Raw genomic sequence first — 19058 nt, 5'->3', positions numbered from 1 at the left:
TACTTTTCTCAAGATCACTCAGATACTAAGCATAAGAAGTGGTATTTTGAATGTTGTTCTTCTGATTCCAAAACCAGCCTTCCCACTGACATGATTTTTCTCTCTGTTAGACATTTAATTTGGTTAGCAATGTAAATTGAGTTCCCAAGGCAAAAAATGTCCTCACAAAAGTCCTCTTGTCTTTTATTAACTGCCAAACAAACAGATCTTTGATAGGGAAGAAGTCCCCAACTGTTCAGGGAGGGGGTGTGCAATTGGATAAGCTGTTATTGACACCATTTGACCAAGATTAGTCAAAAAACGGTTGGGTTGAATGAATGACTATAGAACCTAAAGGTCAGGCATTCTAGGCTCTAACTCTGTCACTGACTCCCTAGGTATCATCTGGTAAAGTTACTTCCTTTCTATAGGTTTCCCTTTATTCACCTGTTTATGGGGTCAGTAACCCAATACATATTGAAGGAAATAGGAGGCGAGCACTAAAGGGCGGGGTCATTGTTGAGTCTGTGAGACATACTAATTAAGGATTGCAAGATGCTTGAAAACACAGATGTCAAATAATTATTACTGTAATTAAATCTCTTTTTAGCACTTTATCTTCCCATTGAATCATCATTAAGATGATGATGACTATGGGTAATTTGCACTAATATAGAGTTTCTGGGTGACCCAGAGCTCAACAGGCCAGATGAAATATAGGAGAGGGGCTTTCCATCACTGGTCACAGAATCCATCACTGGTCACAGAATTTCCTTCTCTCATCCCACTCCCAAATCTATTTAAACACAGGAAAATAGAAAGGAAACCCACATCCTACCCCAGCCCCATGCCAGGGGAACATTATAGTACAGTGGAAACAGCCTAAATTTGGAATCAGAGGGCCTGGGTCCACATGCCAACTCCTTCACTTGATACCTGGATGTTCTTGGGCAAGTAACAATTTCTATGGCTTCAATGTCTTTACCTGTTAAATGAAGACGTTAAAATAAGCTCTGAGTCTAGGATCCTATGATCCATATATAAAACATTTTGTATAAAGGGATCATCCTAGGTCACCCATCCTCCTCCCAAATACTCAATTTAAGAAAATCTGTGCTCCATAGGTAGAATAATTGTGAGGTCATAGGCACTAAGGCAGCAGTAGTACATAACGTCTAAGGAGTTAAGCAACCTCATCATTGTTGATAGTGCTAGACAGGGATAGAAAAAGGAGAGGACAGGAGGCAGGTTGGATTTAATACAGTAAGGGTATGAGAGTTAGTTTTATCTGGGATTAAGGTTGGAAAGAGAGAAAGCATTTCTAATAAGGTCCATGAGAACAAATAAAGAGTACTGTTTACAGGCTCAGAAAGGGAAGGAAATCTGACAGTTCCAGCCTTACTATTTTCTATTGTTTTCTGGACAGCTACAGGATCAGAAGACTTACTATTGAGAGAGACCTTAAAGATCATACAATCCAATTTACCATTTGTAGCTGAGGAAACTGAGATCTAAATCAACTAATCAATGAGCCTTTAGTAAGTCTGCTTGATATTATGCTAGTTGGGAAAGGAACATACAAATACAAAGAGACAATCTCTTCTTGCAAAGAGTTTATAATCCAATGGAGAAGACAAACACATTTATTAATTTTTATTGAATGTATTTATAAAGAAATAAATGTAATATAGATAACGATTAGATAATTTGGGAAGAAGGCTACTCATTGTCACAGAGAATCGGGAAAGGCTTCATGTAGAATATGGTGCTTGAGTTAGGTCTTAAAAGGAGAAGACACTATGTATAAAAGGTAAAGAGGGAGAACATCTTTTGTATGGGAGACAGCCAACAGAAGTGGAGTGTCCTATGTGAGGAAGAAAGAAAAGATCATTTTGGCTGGATCATGGAATGTAAAAGGGAAGTATAGCATCCAAGAATGCAAGAAAGAGAGGTTGGAGGCAGGCTATAAACTAAGCACAAGGGTTTGTTGGGATATTTTGCCTAGAAACACTAGGAAACTACTAAAGTTGATTGAGAAGGGAAAGAATATGGTCAGATATGTGCTTAAAGAAATCATTTTTGTAGCAGACCGATTGGAAGGTAGTTGCAATAATCTAGTTAAGAAGAAATAAGGGCCTAAATTAGGGGTGGTCAAATGTCATGATGTTGTAGAGGTTGAAAAGGCAAGATTTGGCAACTAGTTGGATATGAGGGTGGGAAAAATAAGAAAGATTTATGATGAGGTTATAATTCTGAGGGACTGGAGGAATGGTGGGATCTTTGACAGAAAGTATGGGAGAAGAGAGTTTTTAGGGGAAAAAGAAGGAGTTTGGTTTTGGACATGTTGAGCTTAAGAAGTCTCTGAAATATTCATCTATCCCACTAAATGAGATGATTTAGTAAAAGGTCACTTAGATGAGCAAACCTGAGATTTTAACCCATCTGTTGACTCCAAATTCATTATGCTTTCTACCATACTATGCTGTTCCTTCTTAACAAAATTATTTTTGTTTGCTGATTATATTCCTACACTGGGGTTACATTTGGCTAAGGAAAGGACAATGGAAAGGGTTATGAAAAGAGTTTAGGGAAATGCATTTTAAGCACCAAATTTAATCTATCTCTCCCTCTATAGTTTCCTCATTTGCAAATTAAGGAGATTGAAATTGGTTTTCTTTACAATCCTTTTCATTCTTGAGGATCATGGATTTTGAGTTAGAAGGGATCTTAGAAGTTGGCTAGTCCAACCGTTTTGTTTCACAGATAGAGAAACTGAACAGAGAAGTTAAGGGACTTGTCCGAGATCCCACGAGTATTAAAGTGGCAAGGCTATCTAAATCCCATGATTTGATCACTCCAAACAAAAGGGAAATAAGAACCCGAGCCCCATAGCTCATTCCACCAAATCCACCACCCATATACAGACCCACTTATATGATCCTGACACTCCAAATGGGAGCTGTCCTAAACAGGAAAACTGCACTATAAATCTATGCCAAATGATGGGTAATGTGCATTTGTAAGATGGGTAGGCAGAATGGCCAATGTATAGACTGAAGCCATGGCTTTGTGCTCCTTCCAACTGAACTGACCAGTTACTAGCAAGGATCCCTACAGCAGAGGAAGGTGAAAGTTCTGATAAATAGAATTTCTTAGGACAAGAGTCTGTGTTGAGAACACTAATAGGAGAAAGTGAGGGGTGGGAAGAGAAGAGAGTAAAGGAATCTTTAGAAATGATTGCTTGATTGAAGAAATCAGAAAAATGGATTTGGAGTTATAGGATTACAGTTTTACAGCAAGGACTTTCCAAGACAACTCTTCCAATCCCCTCATTTTACAAATGAGGACTTAGGTTCTAGAGAGTTTAGATAGCTTTCTCAATTACATGTCAGATCTAAAATTCAAACTCAAGTTCCCTGAGTCTAAATCCTAGTGTTTTTTCCCATTGCAGACCAAAGTTGTAATCTTAACAGATTGCTCTGAAAACCTCAAATGGTGAAAATGGGAACTGTGCTATTAAGAATGACAATCTTAAAACAATAGACAGTGGATTCTGTGAAATTATAATAACTAAGCCTGGCCCCAATAAAGAGATGAAAAGTCACCTTCCTCCCTTCTTTACAGAGGTGGCACACCATAGACCTGGAATATTGTATACTGTGTTTAATTTTATGGATGCATTGGTTTTGCTAGAATTATTTTTTATTTTTTGTAATAGAAGATGGCTCCTCTCACAGAGGAGAATATATTAGATGTGAAAATGAAAAATAAAAAAATGATTTTTTTTAAAAAAGCAGACATTCTTCTGTTCTTGGGCTTATTTGCTCTAATAAGGCAAAATCTCAAACTTCATTCTAAAGAAATAGCATGGCATACCATAGAAGAAAACACACTTGGATTTGGAGTCAGAGAACCTGAATTCAAATCTTGGCCCTGCTGTTTATTATCTATTGAAACTAAGGCAAGTTTCTTAACTTCTCTAGGTCTTAGTTTCCATTCTTGAAAAGTGAGGACTTAAAACTAGATCACCTGTGAGGCTACGGCGTGGAGGCAGGAAGACCCAAGTTCCAATCCTGTCTCAGACACTTACTAGCTGTGTGACCTTGACCAAGTCACTTAACCTTGTCTGCCTCAGTTTCCTCATCTGCAAAATGAGTTGGAGAGAGAAACGCAAACCAATCCATGTCTTTGGCCAGAAAACCCTGAATGGGGGTCACCAAAAGTCAGATATGAATGAAATGACTGAACAACAAAAACAAAGACTATGAGCCTATGATGTCAGAGGAGGAAAAAAAAAAAAAGACAAAAGGAATGTGTTTCCTCTCAAAAAACCAATTTTTTAAAGTGAATTTCCTTTTCCTGAAGCAGAGGCATCCTTGTATATTAGATGAATAGGGACTTTGGCTCTCTTATAATTATCTTTGTTCTCATCAGACTAATGGACCCAGAAGGGAATGATGCATCATCACCAAGCTTGGAGGGTAGAATGATGACAATCGCCAGAACTCTCTTTACCAATTCTTTCATTCAACACCTCCCAGGGTCTGCTTTCATGAGATTCAACTTCAGTTGGAAGAAACTGCAGTCATCCTTCCATCCTCATGAGCAGCAGGCCACTATATGTCTTTTCCCCACAAGAAGGAGATTACCAATAACTAGTACGTACCTCCTTGGGGATCTGTAAGGCAAAAAGAAAAAAAGAACAGGTGATCCAAGGGTTCCAAACACTTTCCCTTGAATGACCATCTGGGTCAAACTCATGGCTAGTTTCTCTCAAGGCACCTTACTCCACTCCCTCCCTCCTACAAAATGCACATTATATTCTAGACTCACAGATGAATAAACCGGGCTGTGCAATTGGGACAGCATTTCTGAAACTGGGAGTTCATGAGGGGATTTCAGAGAGAATTGCAGAAACCTGGTCTGTTTAAATCTAAACAAGATCCTAACATTCCTTCTTTATGATTATATTTATTAGAAGTATAATAGTGGGGCAGTTAAGTGGTACCTGAGTTCAAATCTGACCTCAGACACTTAAAACTTCCTAGCTGTGTGACTCTGTGAGCAAAAAAAAAAGTATAGTAGTATAGATTTTTCAGGGAGTATTGGATAAGATGAGGAGGAAAAGAAAAAGTGTGTTAGAGAACTCAAATCTCAGGGAACAGAAGTGTCTTCTCAAGAAATGGAACATGTCTCATATTATTAAGCTTCTTGTGAGTAGGAATTGTTTCATTTACTGTCTTTATATTATGATACTTGGTACATAGTAAGCATTCAATAAATACTTGTTGGTTTATTTATTAAGTATTCTCCTGCATTGGAAATGCTCTTCTGGTACTCTTAAAATGTTGGCAAAAAAAAAAATCAAAAGATTTCCACCATTTTGTGTGAATCCCTTGCAGTGAACTTATGGAACAATATAGACAAGAGTTGCATGGAAAGTCAATTTACATTAATTAAATGCCTACTGTGTACCAGGCATTGTGCTGGGAATACAAAAAAGAAAAAAGACAAGGATCTCCATTTCTCTAGGAGCTCAAGTCTAAAAGGGGAAGACAACATGCAAAAAAACAACAAAAACAACCTAGTGGGAAAGCCTTAGAATTAAGGAGAATCAGGAAAGGCTTCTTATAAAAGGTACAATTTTAGTTGAGGGTTGAAGGAAGCCAAAAAAGTTATGATCATTTGATATATGATCAGATATATCACACATGATATATATAATCATCATCTGCATAGAGGAGGAAACTCCTGAATTAAAAAGACGACAGATATATTGGAGAATTTGGGAAAGACCTGCTGAAACAAACATTGCCCAGGGACCAAAGCTTCTTCTCCCATAGCCGACTGTGGACACAGTGCCCAGAAACTTTCCCATGAGCTTCTGCTCTTTTCCCCAGAGATCTAGCTCAACAAGTGTGATAAAGTAGGGAAGGGAGAAGCTCCCCTCCATAGAAAGCCCCAGGAAGGCTCAACAAAGTCAGCTAGAGCCTTTCTTGTCTCCTCTTCCCCCTTCTCTCTCCCAGACTGCTCAGGAAAGGCAGAGCTTGTTAATGTAGAAAATAGTCTTTTCCATATGCTACATGGCCATCTGCTCACAGCTTAAAACAATTACAGGAAGCTGATCAACTGGAATAAGTTTCTTGGGGAAAGGGGCGGCTGGGTGAAGTCCCATTCATTCTTTTAACAAATACTCATTAAGCACACTTCAGGGCACTGTGCTGAACAGTGAGAGACATAAAGATGAGTTCTCTGTCCTCAAAGAGCTGAAAATCTAGAATCTGGGGGGAAACAACCTTGGGCTCTCATGTGAGAAATGCTCCCTACTTCCTTTAATTTGTTTTTGGCTAAATTAAGTACAATGACAAGTACAAAGGATGCAAAGAAGGAAGATACCTAAGAGATGGCTTTGTTTCATTCTTACATTAGACAGGTGGAGTGACACAGTGGATAAAGCTGAGAACTGACTTTGAATCCTCTTCAAACACTCACTGGCTATATGACTCCATCTAGAAAACCAAAAGGCTACAAGCCTCAGTTGCCTCATCTGTGAAATGGAGCCAAAAATAGCACTCACCTCATAAGGTTATAAGGTTTAAGAGTGATAAGGTATGTAAAATGCTTTTTAAATACAAGCTATTAGGAAGAGGAAATTTGAAATGTTGAGTGATTTGCCTAGGGTCATATGGGTAGAAAGAAACAAAAGTTAGGATTTAAAGACAGATACTTTGACTGCAAAACCCATGACACAGGCTTCAACACACTTGCCTAAGTACAAGGATCTAGAATCCTGCCCCACCACCAGCATCTGTTACTCTGAGTATGTCACTCCTCAATTCAAAAAAATCTTCATTGGCTCCCCATTACCTACCAAATAAAGTGTAAATTTCTGACCCCGGCATCCACAATCTTCCACATACTGATTCCAACCTACCTGTCCAACTTTAGCTCATAACCCTGAACTTCCCACTCTGTTATTTTTTTATTCTGCTCTTTTCTGTGTCTACTGCTTTCCACAAAGAATCCTTCATGCCTAAAACTGACTCCTGCACCATCACCCCGAGAGTCCCTCCTATCCTTCATCCTTCTCCAAAAAGCTTTCTCTGATCTCAGCAGAAAGTGTCCTCCTCAGATCTCTTGTGGTTGGTCTGGATCCCTCCTTTGAACCTACAAATTTCACTTCTATATCCTAATTGTTTGTTTTTATATCTCGCCTCCCCCATACATAACTGTGAAACCTATGAGCTCATGGGACCATAGACCAAGTGTTAAACAGAACTTCTAGGGCCAACTAGTCCACCATCCTCATTCTACAAATGAGGAAACTGAGCAACTAGAGGAAGCCCAAGGAAGTTTAATGATTTTCCAATGTGGTACTATCCGAGGTAGAATCTGGAGATGGTGTTCTTTGCAATGAATCATGCTTCATCCCTCCATCTTTGCCTCCCCAGAACCTTGCACCGTATCTCACACACAGTAAGTGCTGGATTAAACTGCTTCAGATCAATCTGCTGTCTTTGCCCCCTCAAGTGAATATTCCTTTGAGAATTCAATCTCTAAAGTGATGTACAAACAGTGTAAAGGGTCAGGATGCCCCAACTTCACTTTTTCCAGGAGGGTGTAATTCATCCATCTCTTCTCAGCTGTCTCCAGCTACTTTCCTAACTAACATGACATTGCCTGCCCCACGCCCATCTCTCCCTCTAGCTCCAACCTCTGCAAAGTAATGGTATCTGGGGACATCAGTTCAGAGGATTTGGCAGCCCTCTTCTTAAAGATACAGAGCACATTGTCAACACACATTAAATCTGCCTGGCCAAGTCACTCAGGAGGAACTAAGTCCAGCAGGTGGAGTGTCTCCCATGGCACAAATTCTATTCAGGGACCACAGAGGTTCTACCTTCACTGGTACTTCCTGATGGATTAAAAAAAAAGACAATCATCTTTGAAGTACAAATTCCAAAAAAAAAATGGGCAGGCAGGCTTGCCATCAAGCAATTGGTACCGCAGAACCCAGATAGCTGGGACCAGCCATGCAAACATTGTAAGCCTCGGGGGGAAATGCTAGTGAGCTCCATCTTTGTCATATCTTCAACCTCAAAGGAAAATTCCATTTTACAGGCAGTTGGAATAGAGAAGGCAGAGGCACAAGACAAAATATTGTGCTTGCTGGACAGAAAAGAAAAATACACTCCCCCTAAAAAAAAAAAACAAACAAAAAAAAAAAAACAAAAAAAAACCACATCTGGCTTTTCAAAACACTTTTCTCTTTTTTTACAGACTCAGTGCCTCAGATTAGAGACTCTAGTCATGAGAAAAAGGACACTATAGAACATCACAAGAATCATTGTCATTTGTGCACTAGGATGAACTCGATACATCTGAAACAAATTGTGCCCTAAAAACCAGTGCTAACCCCCTCCTGAATTTCCCTTTCCCTCATCTATCTTTATATCCTACAGGCCTAGCAGAGTACTTGGCATATAGTAGGTATCCATAAATGTTTGTTGATTGAATAATAGTAGCTAGCATTTTTAGAGCATTTTCATATTTGCAAATCATTTTACATTAACTCATTCAATTATTATACTAATTGATACAGGTGATACAATTAGTATAATCCCAAATTTACAGAAGAAAAAATTAAATACATTTAAGTGACTTGCTTAAAGTCACACAGCTATTACATGTCAAAGGCACTTCAAGCCAATAAATTGGCATGTGTGGCTCATGTTATGGAATTACTCTCTCAATTGCCCATTGTGCTCACAGATTAGGTTCCCAGAACTACTGTCCCCCACCTCAGAACTTTAGGGATTTTCCTGATTGAGGGGACTTTCTAATGCTATAGTTAATGAACACCCCCCCACATCCTAATGTGCTTCCCCCAATGTTTATGAAGATATAAATTTGTTGCTGTTCAATTATTTCAGTCATGTCCAACTCTTCATGACCCCATCTGGGGTTTTCTTGTCAAAGGTATTAGAGTGGCTTGCCATTTATCTCTCCAGCTCATTTCATAGATGAGGAACTGAGGCAAACAAGTTAAGTGACTTGCCCACGATCACACTAGTAAGTGTCTGAATCTAGAATTGAACTTAGGAAGAGGAATCTTTCTGACTCCAAGTCCAGTTCTCTATTCACTGTGTCACCTGGCTGCCACTTAATAAAAATTAGACTTAACTACCTTTTAGAAATGGTATTTGCTGTAGCAAAATAATTGACACAAAGCATCACACCAAAGATCTGTGACCTACTGTCCCACCAGAAAATACAGAGTTGAAGAAAAAGTGAACTCAAGGTTAAAACACATGTGTCAAAGGAGTATTCACACAGATCCTGGAAGTCCTTTTGTCAGAGCACTCAAGATTTACAAGATATAATAGCCCTTTATGTATAACATAGCTTTTCTTTTGGTATCTGTATAAAATCTTAAATCTGCTTTTTCTTATTGATTTCAGTGGGTATAAAGTCAGAAAAACATCTTCTCAAGTTCAAATCCAGCCTCAGACACTTACTAGCTGTGTGATCAAGAGACATTTAACACTGTTTGCCTCAGTTTCCTCATCTGTAAAATAAGGTGGGGGAGGAAATAGCAACCCAGTCCAATATCTCTGATGAGAAAACTCCAAATGGAATATAAAGAGTTGGACACAACTGAGCAATATATTTATATCATCATAATAATTGGGGAAAGCACATTGGTGGGATTTCATGAATTACATAGCATTAGAAAACCACCCTCAAAATTCCTCTTTCATCTCTAGACCATTTTGTGGATATTCTTAAAGATTCTGACCTCTGGATTATTTTTTATCTTCTCATTCTCTCTTTAATTTGACTTAATTCAACAAATATTTGCTAAGCATCTGCTATGTAAAAAGTATTTGTTCTTGGAGTACAAACACACATACACACAAAAAAACCACCCCTGGATTTATGGAACTTACATTATCTGGATAGATTCACTAGGTACCCAGGCAAGTGCATACTAGATAATTGAAGGAAAGGGAAAGCACTAATATTTTGGAAAATCAAGGATGGCTTCAAGAAGATTGCATCTGAACTGAGTTTGATGGAAGTTAAGGAAAAAGGAGATGAGGAGGGACTGAACTACTCCAAGGCTGGAGGATGATCTGCATAAAGCACTAAAATGGGAAATAGAATCTCTTGTTCAGAGAAAAGTAGGTGGGTCCATATGACTAGAATGCAGAAGAATTCTATTAAATGAAAGGTATTAATAGAAAATAAATTGGGAAAGGTCTATTGGAATCATATTTTGCAGAGCCTTTAATGCCAGACAGAAAACCATATTTAATCCTAGAGCCAATAAAGGTGACCACTGAAGAATTTTTAGCATGGGAATGACACAATACAACCTATGCCTTCTGGAGATCATTTTCAGCAAATGTGTGAATGATAGATTGGCAAGAAGAGAGAATGGAAGTAGGAAAATACATATGGAAATTATTATAATAGTTCAGGTGAGCAAGGATATGATCCTATACTAAAGGATTAGCTGGGGAAGCTGAAAGGGATAAATGTGACATTACAAATATAGACTAGAATAGTCCTAGCTACTAATTAGTTTTATGTGAAAGGTAAGGAAGAAGGAAAAATCAAGGCTAACTCTAATTTTGTAAATTTATGTAAATGGCCAGACACAATGGTTTCTACTATCAAAAAATGGGAACTCTTGAATGTTAGGGAGATGGGGGAATATGATAAGTTCTATTTGTGGTGTGTTAATTTCAAGATATCTACAGGATTTCTAGGTAGAAATATTCAGAATGCAGTTAGCATCTGGAATTCAGGAAAGATTATGTCCAGGAATATTGATTTGAGAGTCATCTATTAAAGATGATCATTGAACCCAACAAATAGGTGATATCGCCAAAGGAGAAAATGTAAAAGAAGAAAGAAAGCCAAAGATAGACTTTTCTGAGAAATCCACACTTCATGGGTAGAATTGAGATGTTGATCCAGCAAAAGATACTGAGAAATAGCAGATAGTTGGAAGAAGAACCACGAGAGAGCAGTTGTGCACAAGGAATGACAAGTAGATCAGTTTGCCTGGAATGTAGAATAGAGGATGGGAAGCAGTGTGAAATGAGTCTGAGATGACAGAAAAGCCAGATCATGAAGGAATTTAAATTCCAAATAGATAAACTATAAACTTTTGTTTATAATTTATCCTAGCAGCAATGGGGAGCCATTAAAGTTTTGTTAACATGGGAGTAAGTTGGTCAGACTCTTGTGCTTTAGGAATAACAATTGGAAATTTGTAGAAATTTGTAGAATTATTTTATGGAAATTTATGGTAAATGAATTGGAGAGGAGAGACACTAAAAACTGTATACCAAACTACAGCAGCTTGGGAAGAGGTAGTGACAGCCTGAATTAGGGTGATCCTGCCCTCATTAAAAAATATTAGCCAGCCACAAGTGGGGTGAGCCTTTCTGTGGTGCATTCTGAATGGCACACAACTCAATAATCTCCTTACATTATGATATAAGGAGAATGAGATAAGCATAAAGGGCAGTTAGGAGGCAGTAAACAGAGTGCCAGGTCTGGAATCAAAAAAGACTCATCTTCATGCCTTCAAATCTGGCTTCAGACATTTACTGGGCAAGTTGCTTAGCCCTGTTTGTTCTTGGTTTCCTTATCTATAAAATGAAATGGGAAAAGAAATAACAACCCACTCTAGTATCTTTGCCAAGAAAACCCTAAATGGGATCCTGAAGAGACAGACACAACTGAATTGCAATAACAAAAGAGATATACAGAAAATCTTTGTAAATCTGAAGGAGAGTCCACTTTTACTGAGATGTCAGAGATTGCATCATGAAAGTGGTAGCCCCTGAATTGGGCCTTGAAAGAAGAGAAGACTTCACAAAACAGGAGATTGAAGGAATAGACATCTACTCCAGTGTGCTTGTGCTTGGAGAAAATAGAGGTAAAAGGGGGCACTGCACTTTGGATGAAAGTACATGAAAGGAAAGAGTAAAGATAAGGATATAAAGGTAACAGAAGTCTAAGGGAGAGGATATGTGGCCATGAACAAAAAGAGTGGAAAGAATATTGGGTTTGGAATTACAGTCCTAAAATAGTCAATAACAATCTAGTGTCTGACAAACCCAAAGACCCCAGCTTTTGTGATAAGAACTCACTGTCTGATAAAAAACTGCTGGGAAAATTGGAAACTAGTATGGAAGAAACAAGGCATTGACTCATACCCAACACCACACACCAAGATAAGATCAAAATGGATTTATGATTTAGACATAACAAATGATATTATAAGAAAATTAGAAAAACATAGGATAGTTTACCTCTCAAATCTGTGGAGAAAGAAATAATTTGTGACAAAAGAAGGAATTTGTGACCAAAGAAGAACTGGAGTTCATTGTGGATCACAAAATAGATAATTTTGGTTATATTGAGTTAAAAAGTTTTTTGTATAAGCAAAGCTAATGCAGACAAGATCAGAAGGGAAGCAATAAATTGGGATAACATTTTTACATTTAAGGGTTCTGATAAAGGCCTCATTCTAAAATATATGGAGAATTGACTCAAATTTATAAGAATTCAAGCCATTCTCCAATTGATAAATGGTCAAAGGATAGGAACAGACAATTTTCAGACGAAGAAATTGAAACTATTTCTAATCATATGAGAAGGTGCTCTAAATCACTATTGATCAGAAAAATACAACTTAAGACAATTCTGAGATACCACTATACACCTGTCATATTGGCTAAGATTACAGGAAAAGATAAAACAAATGTTGGGGGGATGTGGGAAAACTGGGACACTGATACATTGTTGGTGGAACTATGAACAGATTCAGCCATTCTGAAGAGCAATTTGGAACTATACTTAGTGTTTCTACTTGGCTTATATACCAAAAAGATCTTAAAGGAAGGAAAGAGACCCACATGTGCAAAAATGTTTGTGGCAACCCTTCTTGTAGTGGCCAGAAACTGGAAACTGAATGGATGCCCATCAACTGAAGAATGGCTGAACAAGTTATGGTATATGAATGTTATGGAAGATTATTGTTCTGTAAGAAATGACCAGTAGGAGGATTTCAGAGAGGCCTGGAGAGACTTACATGAACTGATGATGAGGGAAATGAGCAAAACTAGGAGATCATTGTACACAGCAACATCAATATTATAAGATGATCAATTCTGATGGACATGGTTCTTTTCAACCATGAGATGAGTCAGATCAGTTCCAACAATCTGGTGATGTAGAGAGCCATCTACACCCAGAGAGAGGCCTGTGGGAACTGAGTGTGGATCACAACATAACATTCTCACTCTTTTTGTTGTTGTTTTGCATTTTGTTTTCTTACTCATTTATTTTCCTTTTTGATCTGATTTTTTTATGCATCAAGAGAATTGTATAAATATGTTTACACATATTAGATTGAACATATATTTTAATATGCATAACATATATTGAATTGCTTGCCATCTAAGGAAAGAGGTGGGAGGAAGGAGGGGAAAATCTGAAACACAAGGCTCAAGACTATGCAAGAGTCAATATTGAAAAAGTATCTGTGCATATATTTTAAAAATAAAAAGCTTTAAAAATAAAAAATAAAGTTTAAAAAAAGAAAGAAAGAAATGACAGTCCTACATCTCCCACTTGCTACTTGTGGGCTTAGCCACTTTACCTTTTGAGTTCTCCTCTATAAAGTTAAGGTGTTCAACTCAATCCCTTCTAAATTCTCTTTTAGTTCTAAATCTATATTATGAAAGGTAACTGCCAGGGGAATTGAGAGGATATGGATGTGAGATTTATTTTAGAGCTAGCATCAAATAGATTTGGCTAATGATTGGGAATGGAGGGGGGTAAAGAAGAGAAATGAATCTAAGAGGACTGTGTGGGTGTAAGCCTTGGTGAGGAGCCGAATATGGGTATCATCAACAGAAATTGAGAAATTAAGAGTAGCAGAAGGTTTTGAGGAGAAAATGATAAGTTCAGTTCAACATTTGCCAACAATAATGTTTGTTGAGTTTGTAGTGCCTGCAGGACATCCAGATGGAGACAGAGAGTTGGCAACTGGAAATATGCAACTGAAATTCTTAGAAGAAATTAAGGATGAGAATATAGATTCATCTTTGTTGAGGTGATAACTGATGTCATGGAAGGGGGTAGCATCAGCAAAAGGAAGCATAAAGTTAAAAGAAGGGGGGAGGGAGAGTATAAGAGACCTGTTAAATGAGGGGAAAGAACTAGAGTTTCTTTCAGCTCTAAATCCTCTGAACCTATGGGCTTGACTTTGTTATTTTGTGGTATTTTGATTTCAGATGGGTGGAAGGAAAAAAGTGAGTTCCATTTTAATTAATTTCTTGATCTGAGTATATTCATTTAGTTTTATCATTCAATATCCCTTCAATTCAACTGAGAACCTTTATATCTCAAAGATATCTCATCACTAAAAAACAAACAAAAAACAACAAAAAAGCCTTTCTTAAATTCTCACATTAGCCACCAAAACCAAACACATGCAAAAAAAAAAAAAAAGATCCAGGAGTTAAAAGATAGGGTTGGAGCTATTCTAGTATAATACTTCTGCTAATAGATTCCAAGTTACTCTTTTCGCTCATTAATTCATTGCTAAGTTAATTCACTACTAAGCATAAAATTCCTAAATCCACCCAACTGGAATGTGATTCTAATCAAGATATTCAGTAAAATTCATTGTAACAAAAAAATTAAGATGTTTCAGGAAGCTCATTATTTTATGATTCCCTCAGTAATATAGAATTCTTTGTTACTTCTACCTCAAAACTAATAGTGATGGGGATGATATGTTCCAGGATGTCAAACCAGCAAGGATGTAGAGACTGAGAATAGAGGATTGAGTTCTTATCTGACTGAGATCTCAGAAATGTAGACAGAGGTCTGAGTTGGTTTGCTTTTTTTTGAAAGACATAACCAGGATGAAACCATGAGATCTTTGTGCTCCCTTTGCACCTATATGTATGGAGAGAGAAAGATTGGGGGAGGAAATATATTTCCTTGACAAGGAAACTCTTTAGTGTCTATAGTCTCTAGACTTTAATTTTTAGTCTGTAGACTGCTGCCTCTGTTCCAAGAGACAAAATCCCACTTTCTTCTGGCCTTACTACCTGGGAGCTTGGGCAAATCTCTCTGGAGGAACAGAGAGACTTTCCCCTTACCCATAAAAGTACCTATCATAAGACTGTTTTCTGCACTGAATTCCTCTTTGAATTATACTCTATACAAGCTGCAATTGCCCTTATTGTCCATCCCCCTTCCTTCCTACTCCAGAAGAATGAACTCCTCTTCTGCTGTATCTGAAAAAGGTAGGACAAGCTCCCTATCTCCCTCCCTTTGTTAAAGACTGCCAAGCCTTAATATGGGCCTGGGCCAATCCCAGGCAAAGTTGTGAAGTAGGAAGTAGCATCCCAATTTCAGAATCCCTCTTACCGCACCTTTCCCCTCACCTTGCTACTCCCCATCCTCCTAATCCTATCTAAGGAAACCACTGCTCTCATGCTCAGACGCTTCCTCCTATTCTACCCTCCCTATGTGGAAGGAAATGGTGGTAAAAATGCTAAGCATGAAGTGATGCTCTGAACTTGCATCAGGAATTTACTGTGTGGGTTCCAGAGATTCTCATGGGGTTCCAGATATTTTTTGGGAGAGAAATTCATGGAGAGAGAAGCTGAAAATATTTAAAGAAAGTTGATTCAATATGTTTGTTTGCCTCCCTAGAAACTGCTAGAATGAACCTTTTTAGGTAAAACTAGTCTCTCCTTTCTTCCCTATCTCTCTGTCTCTCTATTTTTTTTTGTCTGTGTGTGTGTGTGTGTGTGTGTGTGTGTGTGTGTCTGTCTGTCTGTCTGTCTGTCTCTATTTCTCCCTCTTCTTCCTGGTCTTTCTTCCCTCTTTTCCCCTTCTCTCATTCTCCCTTTTCTCTCTGCTTCCTCTTCCCTACTCTCTCCCCCTTTCTTTCCTCCATCTCCCTCTTCTCCTTTTTGTTCCTTCTCTTTATTTCTCCCCTCTACTTCCCTCCTTTTCACATATTTCATTCTTCCCCCCTCCTCTCTCTCAGCTTAAACTGAACTATTATCTGGCTCTCAGCTAAAGAGCTCCTTCCCTCTTATTTTCTAGTATATTCTACTCTGTAGAGCTCTAATTTCTGTTTGCTGTTCTGCTTTGCTAAATAAGTCTACTCAATATTTGTAATGGTCGTCTATGTACCAATGTTTGGTGAGAAGGAGCTAATCGAGTTAGTATTGGCTTAAAGACTGCCCTCCTCCCATAAGATCAAACAGGGAAGCAGCTCTCCTTCCAAATTCACTCATACCTTCACACTAGAGATATTTGAGGAGGAAAACATATATATTTCCATCCTATGCCCCTCTCATAGACTAAAGAGACGAGCAGCCAGCCTTGTGTATTCCCTGGTCCTGCCTGCTCCTACCTCCAGCCTTCACCTACCTCTTTCTCTCCACAGAGGCAGAACAGAACTAATTTCTATCTGGGCAAACACTTCTATGCATTTAGACAACCCTTGTGGACATATTTATCTTATTGTTACAATAAATTCAGTCATACCACAAAGGACTGGCAATGTTTAAAAGAGATGTTATATTGTAGTGGAAAGAGTACTGAATTTGGAGTCAGATAATAAAAATATAAATATGAATCCTGACTCTGTTACTTACCACCTATGTGACATTTTATCTCTATGGGTTCCTCATGTGTAAAATTAAGATGTTGTACTTTCAGAGAGTTATTGATCTTAGGTCTGTTCCAGGTGTATATTTTATGGTTCAATTGTCTCATTAGATTGTGGGCTCCTTGAGGATAGGAATCATTTTTGCTTTACTTTGTATCTCTAGGAGTTAATACTATGCCTGGCATATCCTAAGCTCTTAATCAACATCTGTTGATTTGGTTTGACTCTTCCAGTTCTGAATCATGTGATTTTTTTAATACACATTGCTTTATGAATCATATTGGGAAAGAAAAATCAGAACAAAAGGGAAAAACTACAGAACAAAAGGGGAAAAAACCGGGGGAAAAGAAGTGAACACAGTATGTGTTGATTTACATTCAATATCCATAGTTCTTTTGCTGGATGCTGATGGCATTTTCTATCCAAAGCCAATTGGGATTGCCTTGGATGACTTAACCACTGAGAAGAACCAAGTCTTTCATAGTTGATCATCACTCATTCTTGCCGTTACTATGTACAATGTATTTCTGGTTCTGCTTGTTTCACTCAAGATCAGTTCATGTAAATCTTTCCAGACCTTTCTAAAATCAGCTTATTTATCAAATCCTATGATTCTACAAAATATTCTCCTGATGATTTTCATATTTTAATTGGATTCAAAGTCTCAAGCTTAAGAGAGGTGGGGAAGGAGGGAATCTTTACTTCGGGAATTTCTACCATCAACCACTTGGAAAAGTATTTGGGGAGAAACAGGAGGAGTCCCTAAAATCACACCACAGATATAGGCTGTTGCCTTCTTTGCCAATTCCAACTAAATTTCATCCCTGAACAATAGAAAAGAGGCCAAGAAATAGCAGGAAGAACTCAAACAGATATGTTTGGCTACTAAGATTTTATGAGATTTCTTTTGCAATTGTTGTTGTCATTATTCAGTAATTTCAATCATGTCCAACTCTTCATAATCATATTGGGGTTTCCTTGGCAAAGATACTGAAGTGGTTTGTCACTTTCTTCTGCAGTTCATTTTACTGAAACTAAGGCAAACAGTGTTAAGTGACTTGGCCATTATCACACAGTTAGTAAAGTGTCTGAGATACAGATTTGAACTCATAAAGATGATTCTTCCTGACTTCCAGTGCTGAGAAAGGAAGGAAAGTAAGAGGGCAGGATCCCTTGACTTCTTTCTCTCTGGCATCCTTCAGCCTGCTCCCATGCAACAGAAAACAATTATCTCATTATCATGAGTATGAAGGATTTTGGAACCTCCAGGCTCTTAGGGAATCCAAGAGAGTTAGCAAGAAAGGCTGTCTGAGACAAATGATAGGAATGATAGTCAACAAATGCAGACCAAAGACACCCAATGACAAGTCAGAGGATAAACCCAGATATGAAGTACCTGGTAAAGTGAATAGCCAATGCTGAGCATCCCCCGTCCAATCCTCCTCTTCCTTCTTTGATTTTTCTGCATCAGACCCACCAGAACTGTGCAGCAGGGCTCATTTGGGTTCCCTTCATGGTGATCATCTGCCTCATCCAATCGGATCTTGAACTGGGGGTTGGTCCAGTATGTAGCTGCATATCACATTCACATTCATTTACCCCCAGAAAAAAAAAGAAAAAAAGAAACATCAAAAGATATCTTAAGTATCTCTGTGATATGGTATAACTCAGGTCAAAGAATTCCTAGTTTATGCTTCTGGGAATATTTGTTCAGCAAAGAAACCACATTTTCTTTTGCCATTATGTTTGTTTATAACCTTCAAATATAGTGAGAGGCAGCCTAGTATAGTAGATAGAAAGCCAGTCTTGCAATGAGAAAGACCTGAGTTGAAACTCCACTCTCACACATACTTTGTGATCTTGATCAAATCATTTAACTTCTCAGTGGTCTAGAAAACTCTGTAAGACCATACGTTGCAAAGAAGATGTCACCTATTTGGGATATTTCCTTCTTCAGAGGATTCTCTATATCAAGGAAATCACAGTTCCATTACCTATCCCCAACCTTATCCTTTTCCCATTCTACCAGTCCATTTAAATGGAAGAAGGTCTAGGGCCAGAAAGAGCGTGACTAAAAATATTTAAAGCACGTAATCCCATGGGACCTGATGTTTGAGCATTCCCAAGAGCATTCCCAAGTGTCATGTTGCCTGGGGAAAGTACCAAAGTTTATTACACTGAATTTTTTAGCATGATACAGTGGAAAGTGCAATGGAACTAGACTCAGAGTGCTTGGATTCAAATTTTACCTCCAGTGTTTGTTACCTGGGCAACTTATACTTCTTGAGCTTCAGTTTCCTCATCTGTAAAAATTAGGGGAGGACTGGGCAAGGTACACTAAATGGCCCCCAAG

General features: G+C 38.1%; 1 protein-coding gene across 1 annotated transcript in view; it reads right to left on the bottom strand.

Annotated features, from left to right (window-relative positions):
- The window catches only part of CAPN8 (calpain 8), a 109423-nt gene that overhangs the window by 29397 nt on the left and 60968 nt on the right, over window positions 1-19058 (bottom strand). Inside the window, exons 10-11 of the mRNA XM_074265534.1 lie at window positions 18102-18277; window positions 4646-4657 (exon numbers count right to left, since the gene is read on the bottom strand). Of these exons, the coding sequence (XP_074121635.1) occupies window positions 4646-4657; window positions 18102-18277 (188 nt within the window). The remainder of the gene's footprint in view (window positions 1-4645; window positions 4658-18101; window positions 18278-19058) is intronic.

The sequence above is a fragment of the Sminthopsis crassicaudata genome, chromosome 4 (genome assembly GCF_048593235.1).
Source record: "Sminthopsis crassicaudata isolate SCR6 chromosome 4, ASM4859323v1, whole genome shotgun sequence".
In the NCBI taxonomy this organism is placed as follows: domain Eukaryota; kingdom Metazoa; phylum Chordata; class Mammalia; order Dasyuromorphia; family Dasyuridae; genus Sminthopsis; species Sminthopsis crassicaudata.
This window is presented reverse-complemented; position numbering and strand designations above follow the sequence as displayed.